At 42.2% G+C, this 25,858-nt stretch overlaps 1 protein-coding gene and 2 pseudogenes across 2 annotated transcripts in view; 2 read left to right on the forward strand and 1 right to left on the reverse strand.

The window, feature by feature from the left end:
- The first annotated feature begins 3,325 nt into the window (after nucleotides 1–3,325).
- Nucleotides 3,326–3,705, forward strand: LOC116857473 (annotated as a pseudogene).
- A 7,742-nt stretch (nucleotides 3,706–11,447) lies between these two features.
- The window catches only part of SYN2 (synapsin II), a 211,673-nt gene continuing 197,262 nt past the window's right edge, over nucleotides 11,448–25,858 (forward strand). Inside the window, exon 1 of one of the 2 annotated variants that reach the window (XM_032841678.1) lies at nucleotides 11,448–11,948. In XM_032841678.1, coding sequence (XP_032697569.1) covers nucleotides 11,551–11,948 — 398 coding nt within the window. In that variant the 5' untranslated portion in view covers nucleotides 11,448–11,550. The remainder of the gene's footprint in view (nucleotides 11,949–25,858) is intronic. The other variant, XM_032841676.1, reaches the window with a different exon arrangement.
- On the reverse strand, nucleotides 18,188–24,537 carry LOC116857470 (annotated as a pseudogene).

The raw sequence follows: 25,858 nt of genomic DNA on the forward strand, positions 1-25,858 counted from the left end.
CTCCCAGGAGCAGTACTCAACCAATCTTGAATGGGATTTGGCGGATAATTGCCCTAGTTTTCTCACCTGTTGAGCGGCATAACTCCAAGATATGCTTTATCATATCTACCAGGGTTGCTGAGTAACATCGGACCCCAGCCACCCAAAGTGGTAACCTTCTCAGTAAGGCACATTTTCCTGGCTTTCTTTCCCTCGTGGTCTCACTTGTCCATATCCTCACTGGGGCTTCCTGGGAATCACCTCCAAGCAAACTATTTGCTCTCAACTCCTAGTTTCAGGGTCTTCTCCTGGGAAACTAACCCCACAGAGCAAAGCATAGGCAGAGTACGTTCCTGGAAGAGGGAAGAACATCAGCAAAGGCACAGAAATATGAAAGCATGCCTTCTTTTGGTCCCAGAAAGCAGTTTCAGATGATTGCAGACCTGTTCAAGGAAGGCTAGGAAATGAGCAATTTGAAGAAAGGATGGTGGGATTAGAATGGGATTTTTTTTCTAAGTAGACTCCACACCCAGTGTGGAGCCCAATGTGGGCCTTGAACTCATGATCCTGAGATCAAGACCTGAGCCAAGATCAAGAGTCAGACGCTTTTTTATTTTTTTGAGTACTTGAATATTTTATTGCATATTACATTGAACATTTCAGTAAGAATCTTTCTAATATTTCTTCACATCAAGGAGGATCAGTTGGTTAATTTAACACTGAAAGTGTTTTCCAGAGTAGGGTTCACATTATGAAACAGGATCTTGTGTTACATGACACTGATTACAATTGCAGAAATAATCCCAAACAAGTCTCACACAACCAAACTATTCTTATATTCCTGCCCTTGCTCACCTCATTATTTGTGTTATTCTAATTTGAGCACTGATTCTATCTTCTAATAGAAGTCATTTTTATATGCTCATAGTCAAATATCAGAAGATGAAAGTATGCCCGTAGAAGCGACCATAGGAAGTCTAAATTCGTAAATGCAACACACCAAGAGTCGATGCTTAACAGACTGAGCCACCCCGGCGCCCCTAGAATGGGATTTTATAAAAGGCCCTCAGAAAATTTGGTAGTGGGCAGGGGCACTGTTTGGGAGCAGGGAGAAAGAAGATCTTCATCTTCTCCTCCCAGGTATTTTTGTCCAAGGACTGGGGCTCCAAGCTCTAGCTCTGTAGGGCAACAGGGCTCACGCCCTCACCTGGTCGATCCTCACGCCTTTCTCCAGATTGCGTAGCTGCCTCCATCACCTGCCAGACCAAGCCCAGCCGTTGCCGGGACGCAGCCGCGCTTGCTGGAGGTGGGCGGAGCTTGGTCAACAACCGGCACTGTTGCCAGGCCTGGCGGCTGTCTTATCCCCAGCGCCTGCACAAACGGAATTTTCCTTCCTGCAGCTGCGCCTTAGCACTCACCACTTGCCTGTCTCCGCTCTCCATGCGGGGCTCATCTGAGGCTTTCTATTCAGACAGTCATTGATATTCCCATCCTGTTGTTGGCTCCTGTCAATGGCGGAATGGGGAGACTTTCGCAGAATAGGCTGGGGAAGGGCCAGGTGCTTTTCCTGTTTGCCTGGATAGTGAGAGGTGGTATTTTTTAAAAGCGGTTTCATAAGCAGTCTCTGGCCTTTTTTTCTTTTCCTTCTTCCTTTTATTCTTCAATCTTCCTATCTTCTGCCCGTCCTCCCTCCTGCCAGACCCTGGATGAGGCATTCTGGATTCAGAGATGACTTAGTTGAGATCTCAGTTTAGTGAAGGAAACAGAACATGACCCAATAACTTCAATACCGTGTGCTGAGTGCTACAATTGACTTATTTATGTATTTTAAGTATTTGTTAAATGAAAAAAGAAAAGAATGAATGTTAGGGTGTGGAGGAGGGAGGCATAGTCAGGAAGGGCTTCACAGAAGTGGTGGTGCCTGAGCTGCATTAGGAAAGACTGGTTAAAGTCATGAGCACCTGCTAACTACCAAGCACCAGGCTAGGCCCTTTTAGATCGAATCCTCATGACAACGTGATGAGGTAGATAGTCCTATGTTACAGAAGAAGAAGAAAAACCGCAGGGAGATAAGATAAATGATCGGAAATCATAGATCCGCAAATGGGACCATTAGGATTCTAAACTAGCTCTGTGTGCTGCAAAGCTTGTGGTTGTTCCACTGCACCATGCTGCAAGGCATGGGGAAGGGTACCCCAAGTAGAGGGAATAGATTTGCAAAGGCTCGGAGGCACACCAGAGATGACATATGGGTTAATTTTCTGGAGCTGTTGGCTGCCGTGTTCTCTAGTCCCTAGTACTTTCCAATGTGCTCACTGTGTCTTGTAGGAAAAGCAAGTGGCAAGTGAGTGTTCAAGTCTTCCTCCTAAATTGTCTAGCAGAGTTTGAATCTCAGCTCTCTGGGACAGGCTATGTGACCTTGGGGAAGTCTCTTCCCCTCTCAGAGCCTCTGTTTCCTCATTTCTTTAAGTGAGAGCATGATTCTTACCTTGTAGAGTTGTAGGAATTCAAAGCAATGTGTGAAACAATCATTACAGTCGATTTGTTCAAGGTGACATTAGGATACCCAGGACCAGCTCATGATGGAGGAGTTGGCTAAATCATTAGGCAAAGGGAATTTTAGATAATTGGTTGGGGGAATGCCTTCCATCCTTCAAGAAATGAGAACGCTGGCAGAAAGCCTACTGCTAGCTTGTTTCAAATTGACCAGATGCTATTTTGGAGATGAGGAAAGACATTCTATTGACAGTGTAGGGAGAAGATAAAAACCAAGGAATAGGAAAACTGACCCCACTCCTGATCAAGAACAGGGGACAGGCAAGCCAGCCAGGTGTCTTCAGCTCTCCAGAGAGCCTCCAGCCCTGGCAGAGTCCTGCAGACTCTGGGACTCAGGGGAGGGGATGGAGAGAAAGTGCTGATGGGCTTTCAGGCTGAATCACACTCATTAAAACAACAGTCAAGTGTTCGACCTTGGACTATGACTCTGTTTTTCTCAGGTCCCTGGAGCTGGCTGTTTTCAAGAGAAGAAATGGGGTCATCTGCTCAGAGTTGGTGCTGGCATTAAGAAACCTTCCCTTGGGGACAGCTGTGCAGGAACTCATATAATGTGGTGTCAAGGGTGGGGGTTGGGGAAAGATTCTTCTCAATGTATAGATACATTAAGTAGTTATGCCATTGATTCCTTATGGCCTTTCAGCAATAAAGAAGTGGATGGCTTTTTCACAGAAATCCTCAGATATCATAAACATATCTTCAAAATAAATCTTCACTTAGAAATCATAGGCTTTGGCAAGCTCCTGATGCCCCACTCTGCTCTGCTAGCTCAGCCTGCCCACCTGCACCCACCATGGCCACCATTCAGCAGCCAGTAGGAAGATGGTGCTTAGTGGAGAGCAAAGGTTTTGATGAATATATGTAGGAAGTAGGAGTGGGAATGGCTCTGCGAAAAGTGGGTGCAATGGCCAAACCAGATTGTATCCTCTCTTCTGACAGCAAAACCTCACCATAAAAACTGAGAGCACTCTGGAAACAACAGAGTTTTCATGTAACCTGGGAGAGAAGTTTGAAGAAACTACAGCTGATGGCAGAAAAACTCAGACTGTCTGCAACTTCACAGACAGTGCATTGGTTCAACATCAGGAATGGGATGCGAAGGAAAGCACAAGCACAAGAAAATTGGAAAATAGGAAACTGGTGGTGGAATGTGTCATGAACTCAGGTCTATGAAAAAATAGAGTAAAAAATTCCATCACTATTTTGGACAGAAATTAGCTGTGAGGATGAACAAGCTCAGTTCAATGAGCAAATCTCTATACTGCCTTTTTTTTTTTTCCATTACTGTGTTCAGTTATCTTTATCACATTTTACATGCAACTATTTCAAAGTGTTGATTTAATTAGGATCATCTCTTTGGTTAGTAAATAAATGTGTTTGTGCTAAAAAAAAAAAAAGAAGAAAGACATAATAGGTTTTGAGCTTATGAATCTATATAACCTCTTCATTTTACACCTGAGGAAACCGAGGCTCAAAATGAAATTGACTTGGGGCGCCTGGGTGGCTCCGTGGGTTAAAGCCTCTGCCTTCAGCTCAGGTCATGATCCTAGGGTCCTGGGATTGAGCCCCACATCGGGCTCTCTGTCTGCAGGGAGCCTGCTTCCCCCTCTCTCTGTCTCTGCCTGCCTCTCTGCCCACTTGTGATCTGTCTGTCAAATAAATAAATAAAATCTTTAAAAAAATGAAATTGACTTCAGGATATTGCATAGTTAGGGGCACCTGGGTGGCTTAGTCTGTTAAGCATCTGCCTTTGGCTTGGCTCATGATTCCGAGGTTCTGAGATCAGCCCCGCATAGGTGAAGGGGAGGTCCCTGCTCTCCCTGCTCAGCAAGGAGTCTGCATCTCCCTCTCCCTCTGCCCCTCATTCCCTGCTCCCACACTCTCTCTCTGTCTCTCAAGTAAATAAATAAAATCTTTTAAAAAAAATATTACATAGCTATTAAGCTATTAAGTGGTGAACCAGGGATTCAAATATTTGTTTCTAAATCAGAACATCTGTTTCATTATATTTCTTTCTTTAAAATAATTGGTGTCATGAGAATGTGCCAGACATTGTATTGAGCACTGTTTATAAATGATCTCACTTAATTTTCTTCAAAAACTCTGCAAAGAATGATTAACCCCACTTTACAGATAAATAAACTGAGTCTCATTAAAGAAATTGCATGAGATTGTTTTGCTAAAAAGCAGCTGAGGCAGAAGATAAACCCTTATGGGTCTAAGAATCTAATTGGTTCACAATTTAAGCATAGCTGAGATTACAAACACAACAGCTCATTCACTGGCATCTTTTTAATATCTCTTCCTATCACCTGGTAGGAGCCTCCTTGAAGAGGAACTGTAACAGAAGTAGAGGGAGGGGGTTGCCTTCTACACCCAATCAGTACAGAAAGCTCAGTGTTGTCCCTGGGGTGGGTTGAATGCTAAGTGGAAAGGATGCTGTTTCACTTATCCATGAAGTGGTGTGAGGAAGCATCAGAGGTTGCATCTGAAGCAATCTCTGATGAATCCTGAGTTTCCCAGGCGGGGGAGACCCACTCTGTGCTGCTCCTGTATGTGTGTGACAGTAATGTTCCTCTATCACCATGGCAACAACCAATACACCCGCATCCCACAAGAGGCCAGAGCTGCTTTGTGGGGAGCTGTGGTCCAAGCTGGGTGGGAGGAGGAGTGGGGTGTATGGGGGAAGGGGTGTCTCATTGGCTTGATTCTTTTTGCTTCAAACTAGCTTGTTCCTGGGGGCAGAAATGTTCATACAGGATGCCAAGCCTCCTATCTCTGCAGGATTTGGGGCAAAGGGAGATGACAGGGAAGCTGAGGAGAGGCCAGGTGGGCACATTATTTCTTGTATGGTTTCCAATGAAATGCATTTATTAGGCAAGCTGCTGCTGAATGGCATCTTTCTAAGGGACCTGCCAATATACTCTAATGGGGAATCTCATGGGTTTTGTAAGCAACCAAACCTGCCTTATAGCTCTTCAATATTTCAGTTCTAAGATCTCATGTTAGTTAGTATAATGTCTTTGAAGTTCAATTGCTTTAATGGTAAAAAGAGGACATTTAACACCTCCCTTGGGGGAGATTAAATGAGATAACACACAGGCAGTTTCTGGCATGTGGTCGGCATCTCATCAGTTGTAGACATTATTGTGTCCCCAATATTGCCAGAGAAATGGGGACTTGGCAAGGGGACCATCTCTGACTCCTTTAAGTCAGGGGAAGACTTGGGATTAGAATTCATTCCATCCATTTCTCCTGGGTGCCTCTGCTTCTCTCTCTTTATCTCTCTCTCTTCTTAAAGCCATGCTCAGTGTTGGCTCCCCAGACTCAGCCCCTGTATTCCCTTGCTCAGCCTGGTGACATCAGGTGCTTATTTCCCTCTGTGGGTCTCCATGCACAGAATCTCACAACACTAGACCTTGGGGATCACTCAGCTCATTTTCCAGGCCAGGAAATGAAAGCTCAGAGAGAGAAGTGCATTGTTCAAGGTCACCCAGGAAGGTAGAAGCAATTAGCTGAAATGATTGTTGCATATATTTTAGCAGGTATGACTAAGCCTGGGAATGACTGCAAAGGATCCACCTCATGCTTTCCATGAATTCTCTTGGGTGTGTAACTGTAGGATAAGTATGTGTGGGGAGAGTCCTTTTTTTTTTTTTTTAATAAAAGATTTTATTTATTTATTTGACAGACAGAGAACACAAGTAGGCAGAGAAGCAGGCAGAGAGAGAGAGAAGCAGGCTCTGCACTGAGCAGAGAGCCCGATGCGGGGCTCGACCCCAGGACTCTGGGATCATGACCTGAGCCGAAGGCAGAGGCTTTAACCACTGAGCCACCCAGGCGCCCCGGGAGAGTCCTTTTTTATATTTCAGTTCTGTGATTCCCCTGGTGTCAGAAATATTAATAGCTAACATTTGCACAGGGCTTTACTGCTTATAAAATACACTCATAGACTTGATCTTATTTAGTCTTCACAATAGCCCTCAAGGTCATTATGATCATCACACCTTTCTTTTACAGATGAGAAAACTGAGGCTAGAAATGATCTGTTCAAAGTTACACAGTTACCATGAGGTAGATTTAGGAATTAAACTTATATTTGTGTGATTCCTAATCATAGCAAACTGGCCCAGCTGACATGGCCATCTTTGGAGAGTTCAACGTCAGGGACAAAGCTGTCCTCTACCCAGAGGCAAATGAAGAAGGTTATCCACAGGGCTGATTATTAAGAAGGGCCACCTGAATGAAGGTGACAAACTCAATTCAATTGGGTTCTCCGAATGACAGGTAACATGAGTGTGGAAAGCAATATTGATGCCTTTTCTGGTTAACCTTTTCACTTTCAAAGTGGTCCCATATTATCTCCTGAGAGGCTCAAGGCACACCTGTCCCTCCCTGTTTACGTAAGAGGCCTAGAAAGCTGAGCAACTTTTTGAAAATCACAAAGCCAAGTAGTGATGGAACTTAACAGTTTCTGGAATTCCAAATACCTTCTACATCTCTTTAGGGCAGATGGGCCTGAATGGGGTCCCCCAATCCTGAGAAGCGAGCAAAGGCCAAAGGTGGCATGTTCAAGGATACTTCCTTGTTTGAGAGGACACCTGGGCAACAAGTGTTTGGTCAGGTGGCTTGGTATGCCAGCTTTTCCTTTTAAGCTGTTTTTGAGCTCTGCCTGCCTTTCTCCCTGTGAGCATTCTCTGCTGCATTGTTGTTCAGGAGAAGAGAGAAATCAGAGAGGCGATAAAGCATTTAAATTGGTTCCTGATTTTAGCAGGATTCTTTCATCTGCAGTCGCCAGATGTGTGCCTGTGTTTACAATTCAGTGGGAAGATAAAGATTATGCAAGGAAGGGCCTTACAGAGTCCTGGGCTTCTAAAACTGGTAGAGACCTCTGAAATTCTGATATTTGGCTTAGTTGGACCCTGAGTGATTCAGAAAAGTGAGGGAGACCCTTCCACCAATTGCTTTGGGAAAAATGCCTTCTACCTAGAGATGAGAATGGCTGGTTGGTCTCAGAGAAAGACAGAAAAGGCCTGAACAGTGCCAGAATTGTATATTTTATAGAATTTTCAAGCCCTGTTTCCCCTTCAATTCCAGAAAAAAGGCAGGACATAAGATAGACTGAAAGTGCTATATTCTTCCTGCATCTGGAACCTGGATTCGCAGGTAGGGATAAAGGAAAGATTTTCATTATGGCTCATTAAAAACACAAGCCCACTTATAAGCGTGTCTTTGCATGCTGCACCGACACTTCTTGGCAAGAACTTAGCGTATAGAAAATATTAGTTTAAGCAGTTGTGATTTACAGTTATGTCAACTAATCAAAATCTTCTGCTTATATACAACTGATTAGTGACCATACATTCCCAATTATAAGAAAATGGTCTATTTTCCCATAAGAATAATATTCTTATTAAAACCTACCAGAAAGTAACAATAAATCCATGGAGTATTTGATAGATATTTTTCAATGATCTTATAGGCTTCCATTGTATCAATGAGGGAATCTAAACTGAAGGAGTTCTTTGGGCATATTTTGGTCTAGCACCCAAGACTGGGATACCAAGTGTGTGTTAGATGTTGTATCAGGCTTTGTACAACATTTTGAGAGGAGCAGAAGAAGAATCCCTCACCTTGAGGTACTTGCTACTTAAAAAGAAACCTGGATAGACACTAGCAACATAAACATACAAGTACAACCTGCAGAGCCTCCTTACAAATATGTAAGGGCATGCTTCAGGCCAGGAACTATTCTAAGGTTCAAAAACTATAGTGATAGGTAAGGTCTTTGCCTTCAAGGAATAGATCAATACATTCTCACTACTTACCCAGTTTAGTTTCCCTGTCTTTGCTTTTCCTAGCCTCTCTGTCTTGTTTTCTCCACCCTGTCCTGGGTATCCGAATTCCACCCATTTCATAAGGACTGAGTCCTACCTCCCCTGTGAAATCCTCTTATCTCTCAGATCTTTTCTTCTTCTGGCTCTTTTTTTTTTTTTTAAGATTTTATTTATTTATTTGACAGAGAGAGAAAGATCACAAGTAGGCAGAACAGAAGGCAGACGGAGAGGGGGAAGCAGGCTCCCTGTGGAGCAGAGAGCCAGATGCGGGGCTCGATCCCAGGACCCTGAGATCATGACCTGAACTGAAGGCAGAGGCTCAACCCACTGAGCCACCCAGGTGCCCCCTCCTCTGGCTCTTTTAACACTCACTGCCTGCTCCACTTTCTGGTCATTCACCAACTGCTCTGCTATTGCTGGTTATGTGTTCACATGTTTACGAGCTGTCTTCTTAAGGGTGTAACTTGGGTTTTATTTATTCTTGAATCTTCTTTATCCATGAGTGCTTAGCATAATACCCTGCATGTATTAGATACTCACAACATGTTTTTTAACTGGTTGATTTAAAAATATGATACATACACTACTAGCTTCATGGTTAAGTGGAATTACTTAGTGAAACATGAAAAAAAAAAGATAACCCAAACATCTGAAAAATGGAAGTGATAAAAGTATATGAAATCCCATCAAGAGATTTATCCTTTGGAAAAGATTCATCTGATACTCTAAAAAATACTTCTAGGAAGGGCAGTACATTAAAATAAGTTTATTTAGTTATTAGTGAAGTTATCAGTTTTATTCTCCAATAGACACAAGAGCTGAGTTGGATAAGAGTACAGTTCGTCTCTCAAACAGCTGAGTCCTTATTGCAGGCCAAGGACCATGCTTCATGCTGGGGTCCAAGATGGCTCAAACATAATCCTCTCTTTGAAAAGCATACATTCAAGCCACCAGAATATTTTATCATAAATTTTTTAAGGGGCTATGACCAAACCAGACTCAGGTTTTATCTACCATGAAACACTGTCTATCTGAAACACTTCGTCTACCGTGGAGGATTGAGGGAAGGCTTCCTGGGGGAGTCATCAACTAGCATTCCTCTAGGCCTTCTCTGCCAGAATGCCTTCCCTACTTCTCTGCTGGTAGTCTTATAGCTGCTTTAAGACTCACTTCAAATGTCACCTTCTCTGAGAAGCCATTCCTAAACCTCATAGGCAGAATGCATCCCTCACTCCTTGGTGTCCCTAAACCATTTAGCCCAACGATATTACAGCATTTCTCACATATTCTTGTAGTAAATCGTTCCTGTGTCTATCTTTCCTGCTCTCTGCTCCCATAGATTGTGAACTTTCCACAGACAGGATCTACTTTGCGTTTATATCAGTCTATCAAGCACTTACCACTGCCTGGCACAAGGTGGATGGGAAGACCACTGTATTATTATAGTTGGCTGGAGGCCTCTTGAACATCACTAGGTCTCTGGCTCAGAGCCCAATTGTGCATCTATAGGTCCCAAGTTGAGTGCCAGCTGGGAGGCAGGACTCAAGAACTGCCTGTCAGTATTAGTGACAAGATGTTCACTGATTCTGTTTAGTCCAACAGATACCTACTGAGAACTAGTTCACATAATAAGAATCAAGCCACTGCTACTAGAATATCTACTGTGTGCCAGGTGCTTTATATACACAATTTATTCTGTGTAACAACTTTGAAAAGTTTCATCTCCCCATGGCATAATGTATAAACTCCTTGAATCACTATAATCACCTGATATTAATATGTAACATTGTGTGTCAATTATACTAAAATAATTTTTTTAAAAGCATTATCTCCTTTTATCAGATAGGGAAAAGAAGCTCAGAGGCTAATTTGCCTGAGGTCACACATCACCCCGAGTGGGCTGAATGTAAAGTACTATATCTGCTGTGTCCTCTTCCCATACAACACATGGATTAAGTATATATCTCATGAGAGGTGAAAACAAAGGTCCAGAAGTCAAAACAGATTTAGGGAGTGCACATGGAAAGGTGATAATCAGAGGTCTTCATGGAGGTGGAAAGAGATCTAGCCAATTAATGAACTGGAAAAAACATATAGAAAGATATTTGAAGAGATAAACTTCTTGGTACAATATAGGACGCACCACTGCCTATCAGGAAGGCAAGCACAGAAAGGGTGGGGACCCTTAGATACCCCACTTGGGGGGAGGGGTCTCCAGCCTTATGCACGGTTTCACCTCTCTGGTTCATGAGGATGGGAAGAGAAGGTGCTCGTAAGTGAGCCATCCCTAAAGTGCAGGCACCAAAAATGCGTCCACAGACCCAGTGGAAGATCTGTCAAATCTCTGTCACCAAAAGGATGAAGGGGTGGGGGTGGCGGGTGGGGGGTGAGGATGTCTTTCTCACTTAATATTGAGGAAGGAGTAGTTCTTTTGTTTCATCATATGAGTGTGTGTGTGTGTTGTGTATGTGTGTGTAAACGCGCGCGCGCGCGTGTGTGGGCAGATTATTCTTTCCTCCATCACTTGGAGGTTGAGGAGATGGCACCTTTCTCCCAGCTTTGGGAAAAGAGGCGGTTCTTTTCTTTCCCATTACAGGGAGTATGTGCGTGTGTATGCGCGCGCGCACCAGGGGAATGGGTCCATTCTCACCTCAGGCTCGGGAGGCTGACACCTCTCTTCCTTCGAAAGGGAGTGGGGACAGTTTTCTTCGCCTCCATCTCTGGGTGGGACATGGCTCTTTTATCCCCAACCAAAAATGTGGTAGGGGTCTCGGCTTTTTCCCTATTCTAGGGAGCAAGACTGGCTCCCACACTCTCTCCACAGAACTCCGCTCAGGTTGCAGGAGACCTGGCAATCCCCCTGTCCCCAAATCTCCAGAGTAGGGACCCCACCGCTAGGTGCGGGGCGCGTAGGCAGCGAATAGGGGGCGGTGCCGGCTCTGCGGCGAGAGGCGGGGCGAAAAGTGGCTCCGCCTCCGGCCCCCGCCCGCTCCCTGGCGCGGCGCCTCGCGCTGCCCGGCCCGCCCGGCCCAGTGCACCGCGGCTGTCTGCTGGGCTCGCGCGCCGCGAACCCGGCCGCAGCCGACTCAGCCACCTTAGTCCCCCAGCCGCCGCCGCCTCAGTCTCGCCCTCCGCGCCGTCCGACCCCGCCGCCCCGCGCGCCCCCAGCCCCTCAAGCCAGATGATGAACTTCCTGAGGCGCCGGCTGTCGGACAGCAGCTTCATCGCCAACCTGCCCAATGGCTACATGACCGACCTGCAGCGGCCCGAGCCCCAGCAGCCGCCGCCGCCGCCCCCCGGTCCGGGCGCGGCCTCGGCCTCCTCGGCGCCCCCGGCCGTCTCGCCGGGCCCCGAGCGGAGGCCGCCGCCGGCCCCGGCCCCGGCCCCGGCGCCCGCGTCGCATCCCGCGCCGCAGGCGGCCGCGGCGCCATCGGTGGGCAGCAGTTTTTTCAGCTCGCTGTCCCAAGCGGTGAAGCAGACGGCAGCCTCGGCCGGCCTGGTGGACGCGCCCGCGCCCGCGCCCGCCGCCGCCAGGAAGGCCAAGGTGCTGCTGGTCGTCGACGAGCCGCACACCGACTGGTAGGTACCCGGCCGGCGCCGCCGCGCGGGGTTCCCGGGGCCTGCCGGGCAGCTGGAGGCCGTGGGGAAGGTGGTCCCGGGCGCCAAGGAATCGTTCCTGACACCTGAGAGGGAGGGTCTGCATGGTCCCCCTGTGGGGAGATGTTGGGGGGGGGGGGGGGGTTCAACGTTGTGTCTGGTGGCGGGGGCAGGGTGATCTGGAAAGGTGAATCCTGAGGTGAAATATTGCCTCGATTCTCTCAAATCCCTCACGACACGTAAAAGAAGGAGCTACTTTATGCAACAGGGAAGAATCCTAAAAAAAAGAAAAAATAGAGTTTTGTTTGTTTGTTTGTTCTTGAAGGGAGGGGGCAGAAAGAACAGACTTTCAGCCTAGACACTTAGAAGCTCAGGTGAAACATTTAAAGCCAATACAAAAGATTGTACATCGTGAGTCACGGAGTGAATTTGCGGTGGAAATGAGTGTTTCGAGGGAGAGGGTGATGGGGGTAGTTTTCACCTGGCTGGATGAAGGCTTGTATCAGTATTGACATCTACGTTGGTCGAAGCACGGATGTGAGAGCCCATGTGTATGTACTTGAGCTTGCTGCAGAGGAGCATGGCTGAGGTCCGTTTAAGAATAATAAAATGCTTGGTTTTTTGAAGCACGGAGGGGATTTGTGGTTTTTTAAATTTGTTTTTGTTTTAGTTAAAAAAAAAAGCGTGTGTGTGTGTTTGTGTGTGTGTGTGTGGCGGCGGGGTGGGAGGATGGGGAGAGTTGTGAAAGTGAAGGTGGTTTTTTCCAGCTGGAAAGATGATGACTGAGGTAAAATATTCTGGATCATTAAAGGGGTACAAACAAATAAAAAGATCTACCTTAATGTAGTAGACAGCAACTTGGAGAATTTCTTTCTTTCTCTCTCTTTCTTTCTTCTTTCTTGGGATATTGCAACTTAGAATGGTGAAGGCTTCTGGAAAATGTTACCTCTAGTTAGTAAAAGCATGAATGGGGTTCATTCAAGACAGATCAGGTTAAAGAGGTTCTATGTCACGTAGCAGGAAGTTGGCCCAGGGATGGTTGGGGTCGGTGGTGATGGAAGAATTGACTGGTGAAGGAAGGGCTTGAAGAAGTGAAGAGGCAAGAAATCTGGGTTGCTTCTTCTTCAGGAATATGGGAAGGGTTTTATTTTTTACTTTCTCAGAAAGGTTGAGGTAAGAGCCTGGACCCAAGTGCTTCCTCCTGAGAGTGAGACACAGAGGGACCACAGAATTGTTTTTCTCCATTTCCTCTTTTGGCTGCTTTACTGCTTTTCTCTTTCATTTTCTCACAGGGAGACTTGGAGGGAGGGAGTACTGGCGTGGGTGTAATGGAAGTGAGCTGTAGATGTGGAGATGCATTCCTGCTGGCTCCTAATATGACCATTCTGAATAGTCATTTGGGTGACTTGTGTAGTTGCCTTTTCTCAGAACAATGGAGTAGAAAATCTTAAGGGACCTTTGTTAGGAAATGACAGAGGAACTGGCAAGAGTGTATGAGGAAGATATAAGAGTATATGATGGTACCATTGGTAGTCCCATAGGAAGATTATTCTTAGTTTAAATTACAAGTGCTTATTAAATGAGAAAGGTAGGTAACTAAGTTTTATTGAGCAACTGTTATATGTCAGACCCTTACTAGGTGCTCTTATATATGTCTCATTAAATTCTAAACACAAAGCTGAGGCTTACAAAAAGTGAGTAACGTGTTCCCAGTCATACAGCCAGCAAATAGTTGACCTAGGATTTGAACTTAGGCCCATTTGACTCCAGTATTGCCATTCCACTATGCTGTATTGCCTCACAATATATATAATATTAATAATGTATTATCATTATTGCCAATAATACAATAATAAGTTTGCCTCATCATTATATTATTGGCAATATTAATAATAGGCTCCCTCTACAGGGTAGGCAGAGTAGGGGCCTTACCAAGAACTCACATTGAAATTTGGAGACAAAATGGAGACATGAAATGAACAGTTAAAAAAATTATTCTACAATTATTATTTCAGACCAATGTTTTAGGCATTCAATAAATAGAGTGATTGTGAGAGCCAGAGTTATTGGAGAAAGCTTTATAAAAGATGAGGGTTTTTTTTTTTTTTTAAGATTTTCTTTATTTATTTGACACACACAGAGAGAAATCACAATAGGCAGAGTGGCAGGGGGAAGCTGACTCCCCGCTGAGTAGGGAGCCCAATGCAGGGCTCAATCCAAGGACCCTGAGATCATGATCTGAGCCGAAGACAGACGCTTAACCAACTGAGCCACCTAGGTGCCCCTAAAAGATGAGTCTTGAAGAAAGGCTAGGAAAAGGAGGGGAGAAATAGGAATATTGATGCTTCATTTTTTATGCAGGAATCTGACACTCATGTACCTTGTCCTGATCTCCTGTTCTGATGAAGACATTTGTTTTGGGTTTAATTACCTGTTAGGTACCAGCAGGTAGGAAGATACTCATCTGTGTGGGCATGATGTGGTTGCTGAGATTTGTGTTTAGCACTAACTGCTTCTATTGCTTGGGATTCAAAACTCTTTTTGGATAGTGTTTTTCTCTAGGAAAACTGCCTGCCTGGCATGAACCAGAGAATTTGCCTTGCCCTGGGGACTAAACTTCTGATGGAAGCAATAGAAGCCATTTTCCTTTGGGCTGACTCCCAACCGTTTTCTGATTTTCTTTGTAGTAATAACATTGATTTATTAAAACTCATAAACCCAGTTTGAGTCTAGAGCTTGACGGCATTTGATGCTTCTTTGTTTCTATGCTTAATAGCAATTCTCAGGATTGCAGATTTTGTTTTCTTTCTTGCCTGAATTTGCTAAAAGCACCTCAGTTAAATATTTTTGAATGGTTTTATTGAAAGTTCTCTATAAGTTAAGGAGCAGGTGTCTGCTTATGATAAGTACAGTGACTTAAAAAGGTGCTTTTTCCTCTAATGGCAAATTTTAGCAAATTTGTCTCACTGTTTAAGCTATCTAGATAGCATTCAGTGAACAGGTGTCATATATGTCCAATATTATTTTCCTGATGCTTGAATAGGAAGTCAGAGTGTAGCTTCCTGGTAGAATTTAAGAATATTGGTCCCATTTGAACTATAGATTGCTAAAATAAAGAGGGTTTTAAGAAGCATTTAAATAATTGGAGATTTAAAAGAAGGGCTTAAAGTTGGCAGGCTCTCAGAGCAACCTTAATATATAGCAGATTCCTTCAAATTTTTATCAGTGTAATTAAGGACAATGGAATTTGGGGACTTTTCCACAGACTAAGTTGATGGGAAAATTGGAGGTTGTTTCTGTCTCTTGTTTAAAATGTGTTTTCATTGGTTGCTTGAGATCTTTAGATTAATTGCATGGTAAAGAATCATTGAAAATATGTATCTGCTCCACTAAAAAATGAAATCCCTTATTACTAATTGTTACTAGTATTTTAAATATATATACGTTTTGCCTGAAATGCATGTCTTCTTTTAAGGTTCATACCTAAATTTGAAGTGCAGTTAATACTGAACTCTAATTATCTTTGTGCTTAAACAAGGAACAAATGTCCATTTGTATGTTGTTTTTTTTTTCTGCATCTTACACTCTCACTGGTGAAGAGGTAAGTTTTCTCTCAGATTTTTCCCTGCCTCCATTTTCAGCAATTCCAATTCCAGTGACCAAGTGAGCTTTTCCGTCTTAGCATGTCTCAATGTTTGATTTGAAAATCAGCATAGCACAGACATTCTAGAGGTTATCTGATGTTCTGGGGACTGTAGATATGGTAAGTCCACAGGTGTTTATTGAGCACCTTCTTGTTATGGGGTGTATATGCTAAGAAAAAGGAGTTGTAGTATCTGTCTTTGAATATTTTTCTGTTCAAGTGGACAGCTAAGATAACACACTTTTTAAAAAAAATTAACATATAATGCATTATTTGTTTCAGGGGTACAGGTCTGTGATTCATTAGTCTTATTTATATAATACCCTTGCTCATTATAACACATACCGTCTTCAATGTCTATCACCCAGTTACCCCATTCCTACACCCTCCTCCCCCCAGCAATCCTCAGTTTGTTTTCTACGATTAAGAGTCTCTTGGAGCGCCTGGGTGGCTCAGTGGGTTAAAGCCTCTGCCTTCGGCTTGGGTCATGATCCCGGGGTTCTGGGATGGAGCCCCACATCAGGCTCTCTGCTCAGTGGGGAGCCTGCTTCCTCCTCTCTCTCTCTCTCTGCCTACTTGTGATCTCTATCTGTCAAATAAATAAATAAAAAATCTTAAAAAAAAAAAGAGTCTTTTATGGTTTGTCTTCCTCTCTGGGTTTCATCTTGTTTCATTTTTTCCTCTCTTCCCCATGATCCTCTGCCTTGTTTCTTAAATTCCATATCATGTATCAGTGAGATCATATAATTGTCTTTCTCTGTGACTTACTTTGCTTAGCATAATACCGTCTAGCTCCATCCACGTTGTTGTAAATGGTAAGATTTCATTTTTTGATGGCTGCATAATATTGCATTGCATATATATGTACAACATCTTATTTATCCATTCATCTGTTGATGGCTATTTGGGCTCTTTCCATAGTTTGGCTATTGTGGACTTTGCTGCTATAAACATTGGGGTGCAGGTGCTCCTTTGGATCACTACATTTGTTTCTTTGGGGTAAATACCCAGTAGTGCAATTGCTGAGTCTATTTTCAACTTTTTGAGGAATCTCCATACTGTTTTCCAGAGTGGCTGCACCAGTTTGCATTCCCACCAACAGTGTAGAAGGGTTCCCTCATCCTTTTTTTTTAAGTTTACAAAAACTACCCCTTATATTCAAAGAATATAGTCCTTGGATCAACAGTATTGGCATCAAATAGGAACTTTTTTTTTTTTTTTTAAGATTTATTTATTTATTTTAGGTAGAGAGCATAAGTGGGAGGGGCAGAGGGAGAGGGAGAGAGAATCTCAAGCAGACTCTACACTGATTGCTGAGCATAACATTTGGCTTGATCCTGAGACTCTGAGATAATCACTGGAGGGGAAACCAAGAATGGGACACTCAACTACTCAACCCACTGCACCACCCAAGTGCCCCAGGCAGGAGCTTGTTGAACTACAGCTTATCAGGTGGTCATACCTCCTGAGTCAATTTGCATTTGAATAAAATGTCCAGGTGATTTACATGCACATTAAATTTAAGATGCACTGAACTAAAGGATATGTGATTAGTGCTAAAGGTGTGGCAACCACACTACTATGATTTATTGAGCCTTTGCTATATGGGAAGCATAATAAGCTCTTTACAAATATCACTGAATCTCTGCCACAGCACTGTAGTACTTTAGAAGTTCAAAAGAGTGAAAAATGGATGTGGGCTACAGTGGGAAGGGAGTGCTTCGTGCAAGTATCGAGATTTGAACTGAACTTTGAAGATTTTGAATCAAAAGAGATAGGTTTGACTCAGTCCAGAGAGCGGATAGTATAAGGAAAGTACAGTGGTAGAAAAGAGAGAGACCATGAAGAAACTGGACTGATGCATTATCTAGGCAGCACCTATTTTCCATGTCTTAATGGTCCGTCTTTGGACATATCATTAAGAATAGGGGAATTCAAAGTACAGTAGTCTGGACCAGTGCTTGTGAGAGACTCTAGAACAGTATTTGAATTAGAACTTGGGAAAACTCAAGTGAGATTTGAGGCTTCTGTCTACTAAATATTTTATCTGTATGTCCTGTTTCTGACTTGTGAACACAAACATACTGATTCTATAAAATTGCATTGTTCTTAATAGCCATAGGCTATAACTTAGAATTCTAGATTAGTAGAGCTGGAAGATCATCTGGGTACTTTATAAATGGAAGAAATATGATATGAAGAGGGAACGTGACTAGTTCAGGGTTACTCAGCTAGTTAATGACAAAACCAGGACTACAATCTAGAACTTCAGTCTCTCTACTAAGCTTTTACCCCATTTTACCCTCTATTTTACTATCTTTCTATCTTCCTTTTATCTTTCTCCATTTCAAGGATTGATAGGGACTTTTTACTTTTATAATTATAACATTTGAACTTGAAAGAACCTGAAAGAGCATATAGTGCAGAGAAATGGAATGATTTGGCCAAGGTCAAATAAGAAGTTGGAGAATGAGGACTAGAATTTATATCATCTGACTCCAACTCAAGTTTCTTTCTATTCTCTCTCTCTTTTATTATTTTTTTTTTAAACAACTGATAATTTATTTAAAAGATTGATTTAGGCCTCTGCAATGGTGTCTTCAACCTTGACTCCTGGCTCCATACTGATGGAAGTAATTTGCTTAACAATCTCAGAAGGACTGTGCAGATCAATGAGTTGCTTGTGGATCTTCATCTGAGAACAATTTCAAGTCTTAGAACCTTAACCACAAGCAACTTTTTCTTGTAGTGATTCTCAGAATCTTGGTAGGTATCCGAACTGGTCCTTTCACTTCGAGATTCTTTTCCTTTGCACCTGTGATCAGGTTAGTATACACTGTTTCCCAAGATTTTAGGTTGCAGCTGGCTAGAGTAATTCTAAATTGGTGAATCGCCATCTCTGGTTCCAGGGTGTCTTCCCAGTGGCTTTAATAGCTATGACTGTGGAGCGGCTTTCTGACTGACTTGTTCCTGGAGGAAAGCAAACAGGGGTGAGTCAGGAGCAGGAGCAGGGCATCCAGGACTCCACTGTAGCTGCAACCATGTCTTTCTCAAAGAGGTTTTTTTACTCTTAAGTTACTTTTTAGGCAGATCCCTCAAATATAAGCCTTTTCTCCTTAGAAGTACTGTTTTTATCTATTTCTTTTAAAGATTCATTGTGGAATGCTTAGTAAATATTTTAAAAAGAGCCACATGAACACCGCACTAGAGTCACACGGACAATTGCATTATCTTATATGTTACTGTTTCAGCCAAGGTCATTGTAAAATGGTTGAAGGAAAGACTGTTCGAGAGTCTAGTAATCAAAATCCAACAATATAATAAAGTTAGTAGGACTGTGGTACAATGATGACCTTCTTTCCAGGGACTCATTTTTACTGTAGTGTTCCTGTCTACCTGAGATTGCTTCCTGTCTTTCTGTACCCAAGTTCAGATCTATAATTACGTTAGCCTTTTCAGTATCTTGCTAAGCAAAAAGTAGTGGAGGTCTACACAGTAAGTTTTCCAGAATTATATGCCTTCCCTCACATTGGTAAGACAGTTTTAACTGGGACATGTTCGGTGCAGTTGAGCATCTAACACAAGCCAAGTGCTGGGGATATAAGGATAAGTTTGGCATAGGCCTTGTTTACTAGGATCTTCCCGCCCAGTAGGGGAGAGGACAGACATTTAAGTAAGATTGATTATAGTATGGTAATTAGTGTGCATAGGGTACTATGGGAACACAGAGGTGGGCTGTCCTAGGAAATGAAGGTACGTTAGAAATGTTGTGCTGTTAAAAATGTGCCATTGTATATCCTTAGGTAAACCACTTTGCCTCTTTGGATTTTGATTTTCTAAAATCTGTCAGTTGATAGGATTGAAAAAGACACTCTCTAAGATCCTTTACAGCACTACTTTATTTCCATGTTACAGTTTATGTGCTATTTTCTTTTAAAAGCTTTATAATTTACTCTATGGCATAACACTTGTAAATCTTTGGAAAAAGAGGCTTAGGTCAATAAATGACTAAACATGTCTTTGATGAAAAGCTCATCTTTGAGTATGCTCCATTTAGTACCTCTTTCTTACCTCCTCATGATGGGAACTGGGGACTTGTGGTTAAATTCCTCTCTTCCTGATAGATCTAAGAACTTTTGTAAACATATGTTGAAGTATTGGCTGACAGAGTTTATCTCTTGATCCCTGCCATGTACACTGTGCTGCTGAGCAGTTTATACAACATATACAACATTGTCTCATTTTATCCTCACAGTGATCCTGAGAAGTAGAAAGAATATTTCATAGACGAAGAAACAAACTCATGAAAGTAATCACTTGCCCAGTATTAAATAGCTGTTAAGCTGAAATGTCAGGTTCTGAACCTAAATTGGTAGAGTCCTGCACACATAAGACAAATTTGCCAGCAGAAAAATTAGATTATTTTTTGTTATAAAAAAGGTTTCTTTGGCAAAAGGATTTACCGCATGATTCACTTAAATAGTAAGCACCCTACTGCTTTTGAAATTGCTCACTTTATAAAAATTTTATATATACACAACTTTTTCAGGATCATATTCATTACAGGGAGTGACATAGTTAAACATGGTTAAACATAGTGGCCTCAGTAGGGAGAGTTGCATCCTGTTTTTGGTGTTTAATGGTACTCACACTGTGTGTGCCCCTTTGAATCCTGTGAGTAAGATCTTCTGCATACTCGTTGGGTGGCATTGTCATCCTTTGTTTTAGCTTTCTACGTAGAAGCAATTGAATACCAGAAGGCTACATATAGCTTTCTAGAGAGAAGAGAAGATGATATAAAGGGCATTTCTGTCCTGCAGATACTACTTCTGTGCAGCAGAAGGAAGTAACTTAGAATAGGGCAGGTGACCTATGGAGAGAATAAAGTGTACAAATACCATAGATTTCTGAACTCAAAAGATGCCCATGCAGCATAAGTAAGAATTACAGAAAGTATACTTAGCCTTGGTGTTTGTTGCTCAGTAGTAGGCATTTCTGAAGTTTAATCAGTTTACATAAAATTGTAAAGCAGATTATGATTATATTCAATCTACCCTTTTCTTCTCTTTTCAGGACCATGAAACAATGTGAACATACAGGATTGAGGCCCAGCTCCACCCTTAACTGTATGACCCTACCAGAGTTACAAAACCTCTCTGAGCCCCTTTTCCCTCTATTTGACACATTTTTCACTGGGGAATTACCATATGCCAGACACTGTTCTAGGTTTCAGAATAACACAGACAAAAATTAGTTCCCATATGTGTGAAATGGAAGTGAAAACATGTATATCCCATAGTGATGTTGTGAGAATTGAATAAGGTTTTGGAAAAGCATTTTGTAGAGGGTAAAGAGCCTTACTAGTGATTGTTATAGCCTTCCCTATCTTTGTCCCTTTTTTTTTTTTTAAAGATTTTATTTATTTATTTGACAGAGAGGAAGAGATCACAAGTAGGCAGAGAGGCAGGCAGAGGGGGAGGGGGAGCAGGCTCCCTGCTGAGCAGAGAGCCTGATGTGGGGCTCTATCCCAGGACCCTGAGATCATGACCTGAACCGAAGGCAGAGGCTTAACCCACTGAGCCACCCAGGCACCCCTGTCCCTTTTTTTGAGTTCCCTTATGGTGTAGTTTTATTGTCTATTTTGCACACTTCGAGGATGAAGAGTATTTTTATTTTTTTTTAAATTGAAGGCTACTTGTTCAAAGCAAAATTTTTGAAGACTCCTTTTTTTTTTTTTTTTTTAAAGATTTTATTTATTTATTTGACAGAGAGAGACACAGTGAGAGAGGAACACAAGCAGGGGTAGTGGGAGAGGGAGAAGCAGGCTTCAGGCTGAGCAGGGAACCTGATGCGGGGCTTGATGCTTAATGACTGAGCCACCCAGGCGCCCCTTCCTTTGGTATATTTTGAAGGGAAATATAATTTTAGCTTTTTTTTTTTTTTAAATAAGAGAGATATTACCTATTCGACTCAGCTGATTTAACAGTTATGGACAGGACCACATAAATCCTTATTTTGTTTAATAAATAAATTCTAAAATAACTCTGCTTCAGTTTCACTTGTGACTAATTAGGGAAGGGTGGTTACAGAGGGGAATGAAGGAAGAGAGAATCAGAATGGCTTTAAAAGTTATGTTTGTGCAGGGCACCTGGGTGGCTCAGTTGGTCAAACCGCTGCCTTTGGCTCAGGTCATGATCCCATGTTCCTGGGATCGAGTCCCGAATCGGGCTCTCTGCTCAGTAGGGAGCCTGCTTCCCCCCTCTTTCTCTGTCTGCCTACTTGTGATCTCTCTGTCAAATAAATAAATAAAATCTTTTTTAAAAAAAAAAGTTAAGTCTGTGTTCTTTTCTCCTATTCAGTCTATCTTTCACATTGCATTCTAAGTATTAAACAAAAGCATCCACAAATCTTATAATTTCTTTTAATGTTCTTCTCTAACACGTTGTTGCTCATGAAGCTTATTTACAACGTGCTCCAGTTTATCTTTTCAGACTCATTTGTCACTACTCTCTCTTTTTTTTTTTTTTTAAAGATTTTTTATTTATTTACTTGACAAAGATCACAAGTAGGCAGAGAGGCAGGCAGAGAGGCAGGCAGAGAGAGAGGGAGAAGCAGGCTCCCTGCTGAGCAGAGAGCCCAATATGGGGCTGATCCCAGGACCCTGGGATCATGAGGTAAGCTGAAGGCAGAGGCTTTAACCCACTGAGCCACCCAGCTGCCCCTGTCACTACTCTCTTAATCCTAAACTTTTGCTATATCCTGGGTTACACTCTTCTAAACACATACTCAGCTTTTAGGATTCCATGCGATTATTTCACAATTCCTTTAGAATGTTTCTGTTGTGCTTCTCTGTCTTACCTCAATGATCATTTTCTTTATTCCATTCTCAGAGCATGAGGATACTGTCTTGTTTTAAAAAAGACCCATTCCCTCCTCCATGTCTTTGCTCTAAATTCTACTTCTTCTTTTCCCTTCTGTTCATTCTCTCATTTTCTGCTGGTTGCTCTGTCACTGCAAATAAAGAAACAAGCAAAATCTGTTCTCCACCTTCTTAGTCACTCTTCCAGATGTGAAATAGAAATCTCACTCTTGTCTCTACTCCCTTATCCTATATTTCCCCTCCTGCACTGATGGCTTCTATTCTATAATACTGATTGTTCTTGCTAAATCCAAAGGAAGGTGTCAGTCTATACTTTCATGGATTGGTTTGACACTGTTTATCTTCCATTTGGAAGTCCCTTCACTTCTGAATATGGCAATCTTTGTTCATATCTTTTTAAAGTTCCTTCTCACTCTTTTTCTTCCTTTTTTTTTTTTTAAGATTTATTTATTTATTTGTCAGAGAGAGAGAGAGAGAGAGAGAGAGAGAGATCACAAGCAGGCAAAGAGGCAAGCAGAGGCAGAGAGAGAAGCAGGCTCCCTGCTGAGAAAGTTGCCCTATGAGGGACTCTATTCTAGGACCCTGGGATCATGACCTGAGCTGAAGGCAGCCGCTCAACCAACTGAGCTACCCAGGAGTCCCTCTTCTTTTTCTTTGATTACCTCATTAAATATAAGTGTTCCTAAGGGCCCCATCTTCTGCCCACTTCTTTTTTCACTCTACACACATTCCCTGATCCATCTCCTCTCAAGATGTCATTTATCGGGGTGCCTGGGTGGCTCAGTGGGTTAAAGCCTCTGCCTTTGGCTCAGGTCATGATCCCAGGGTTCTGGATTGAGCCCCGCATCGGGCTCTCTGCTCCACAGGGAGCCTGCTTCCTCCTCTCTCTCTCTCTGCCTGCCTCTCTGCCTACTTGTGATCTGTCTGTCAAATAAATAAATAAAATCTTAAAAAAAAAAAAAAAGATGTCATTTATCTTCTAAATGCAATCAGTTCCCAGACCTCAGCCTTCAGACCAGAACATTGTCCTGATCTTTACATACATTTTTAGTTGCCTGCTGTATTTCTCCATTTGGGTGGTTACAGGCAACTCAAGGTCATTTGTTCCAGTATTGAATTCCTTATCTCCTCTATTCTCTGTCTCAACTGAGGACACTGACTGTTGCCTATTTCAAGTTCTCATTAATTTCACCTAGAACTCTTATAAGTTTCATGATGATTTCTACTTAATAGCTTGAATGAACTATTTAAAATACAAGTCTGACTCATTCACTCCTTTGCTTAAAGCTTTTCATGTCCTATCCCATGTCTGATAAGTAAAGTTCATCACCTTCCCATGTTTTGACCTGTGCTTTCTTCTCCAGTCTCCTAACCATTTCCATCCCTAAACTTCAATTTATAGTAATATTGAACTATTGAACTAACACACATTATGGCATTCCTTCCCCTTGTCTTTGTTTATGCTGTTCACTCCACATGCAATTGTTGTTCTCTTTTCTTCCTTTTCTTGACTGAACTCATATGTACCTTTTGAGACTGAGATGAATATTTCTTTTTCAGAAATTCTTCTCTTACCCCTGGATATATTGGGCATTTCTGTCCCCTCCATGCCCTCCTTCAGTCATATGGTTATCTTTATCACTGGACTCAAAACAATGATCTATTTGTGTGATGAAGAATTCTTTGTGGCAAGCTTAATGTTTTATTCATTTTTATATCCTTAGCATCCAGCAATGTCTGACACATAGTTTAAGTTCAATAAATCTTTGCCAAATTGAGCTAAGGAGAGAGAGATCCAGAGAATAACAAAAGAGATAGAAGGGAACAATGGTGAGAAAAAGTATTGTAGGATGAGAGGTGTATGTTGGAAAACATCTTTGTTCACTGCAAATACAAGCACTAGAATGCTTTTGCTTTTACTTATGCTCCATGAAATGCAAATAGACTTTATTAGTTTTCAACCAGTCCAAATCACAACTCTTTAGAGATTTAGCTCTGAATGAGATCCAATAGCAGCCTACAATACCGGAAAGTATTATCTGGCCCATGGTAGCTTTGAGCAGAATAGAGGCAAATGGAATAAAATTACAGACCGAAGCTCTCCTCTCTAGCCTATATTGACACTCGGCTCTCCTGGATCTCATTTTTCTGAAGTTGATCCTGCTTTTGTTTTTTGTTTTTTTCCCTGTCCAGCAAAACTCCAATCTTGGGCCACCCAAGCTGCTTTTTTTTTTTCTCTTTCTTGAGAAATTCCTTTGGGTTATCCCAAGGATAATTCTGGAGAACTAAACAGCATTGTGACTGATGGGAATGTGTTGAAAGGAAATACATAGTAAGCTTTTCATGATCTGACTCTGCCTACCTCTTCAGTTCTACCTTTCTTTGATTTCCCCATCCACTTTGATAACCATGACAAACTACTTAAGTTTAACTGAATGTGCCATGTCCCTATGTCTTTATACTACTCCTGCTACCTGAAAGGCTTCTTCTGTGTTTTTGCCTGGATCATCTTTAAGACTCAATTCAGTTGTTGATTATATTAGAGTCAGGACTAGACTTACTCCTTTATTGTCTTCTAGTTTGTGTTAGAATCTATAACATGTTTGTTTATTTCATAGTGATTAACTTATAACCAAATTTTATTTGTCTTCTCATCTCATCTTCAACGCTGAGATCTCCTTGAGGACAATGACTGTAACTTTTTTTTTTTTTTTTGGATGGTCTCAGCCTTTTATTTTTTTATTTATTTATTTTTTTAATAATTTTATTTTTTATAAACATATATATATTTTTTTTTTCCCCAGGGGTACAGGTCTGTGAATCTCCACGTTTACACACTTCACAGCACTCACCATAGCACATACCCTACCCAGTGTCCATAACCCCCCCCCAAGCCCCCTCTGCCCAGCAACCCTCAGTTTGTTTTGTGAGATTAAGAGTCACTTATGGTTTGTCTCCCTCCCAATCCCAACTTGTTTCATTTACTCTTCTCCTACCACGTTAACCCCCCATGTTGCATCTCCTCTCCCTCATATCAGGGAGATCATATGATAGTTGTCTTTCTCTGATTGACTTATTTCGCTAAGCATGATACCCTCTAGTTCCATCCACGTTGTCGCAAATGGCAAGATTTCATTTCTTTTGATGGCTGCATAGTATTCCATTGTATATATATACCACATCTTCTTTATCCATTCGTCTGTTGATGGACATCTAGGTTCTTTCCATAGTTTGGCTATTGTGGACATTGCTGCTATAAACATTCGGGTGCACGTGCCCCTTCGGATCACTACGTTTGTATCTTTAGGGTAAATACCCAGCAGTGCAATTGCTGGGTCATAGGGTAGTTCTATTTTCAACATTTTGAGG

This window comes from Lontra canadensis, unplaced genomic scaffold, assembly GCF_010015895.1.
Source record: "Lontra canadensis isolate GAN:19392208 unplaced genomic scaffold, GSC_riverotter_1.0 scaffold124, whole genome shotgun sequence".
NCBI classification, from domain to species: Eukaryota; Metazoa; Chordata; class Mammalia; order Carnivora; family Mustelidae; genus Lontra; species Lontra canadensis.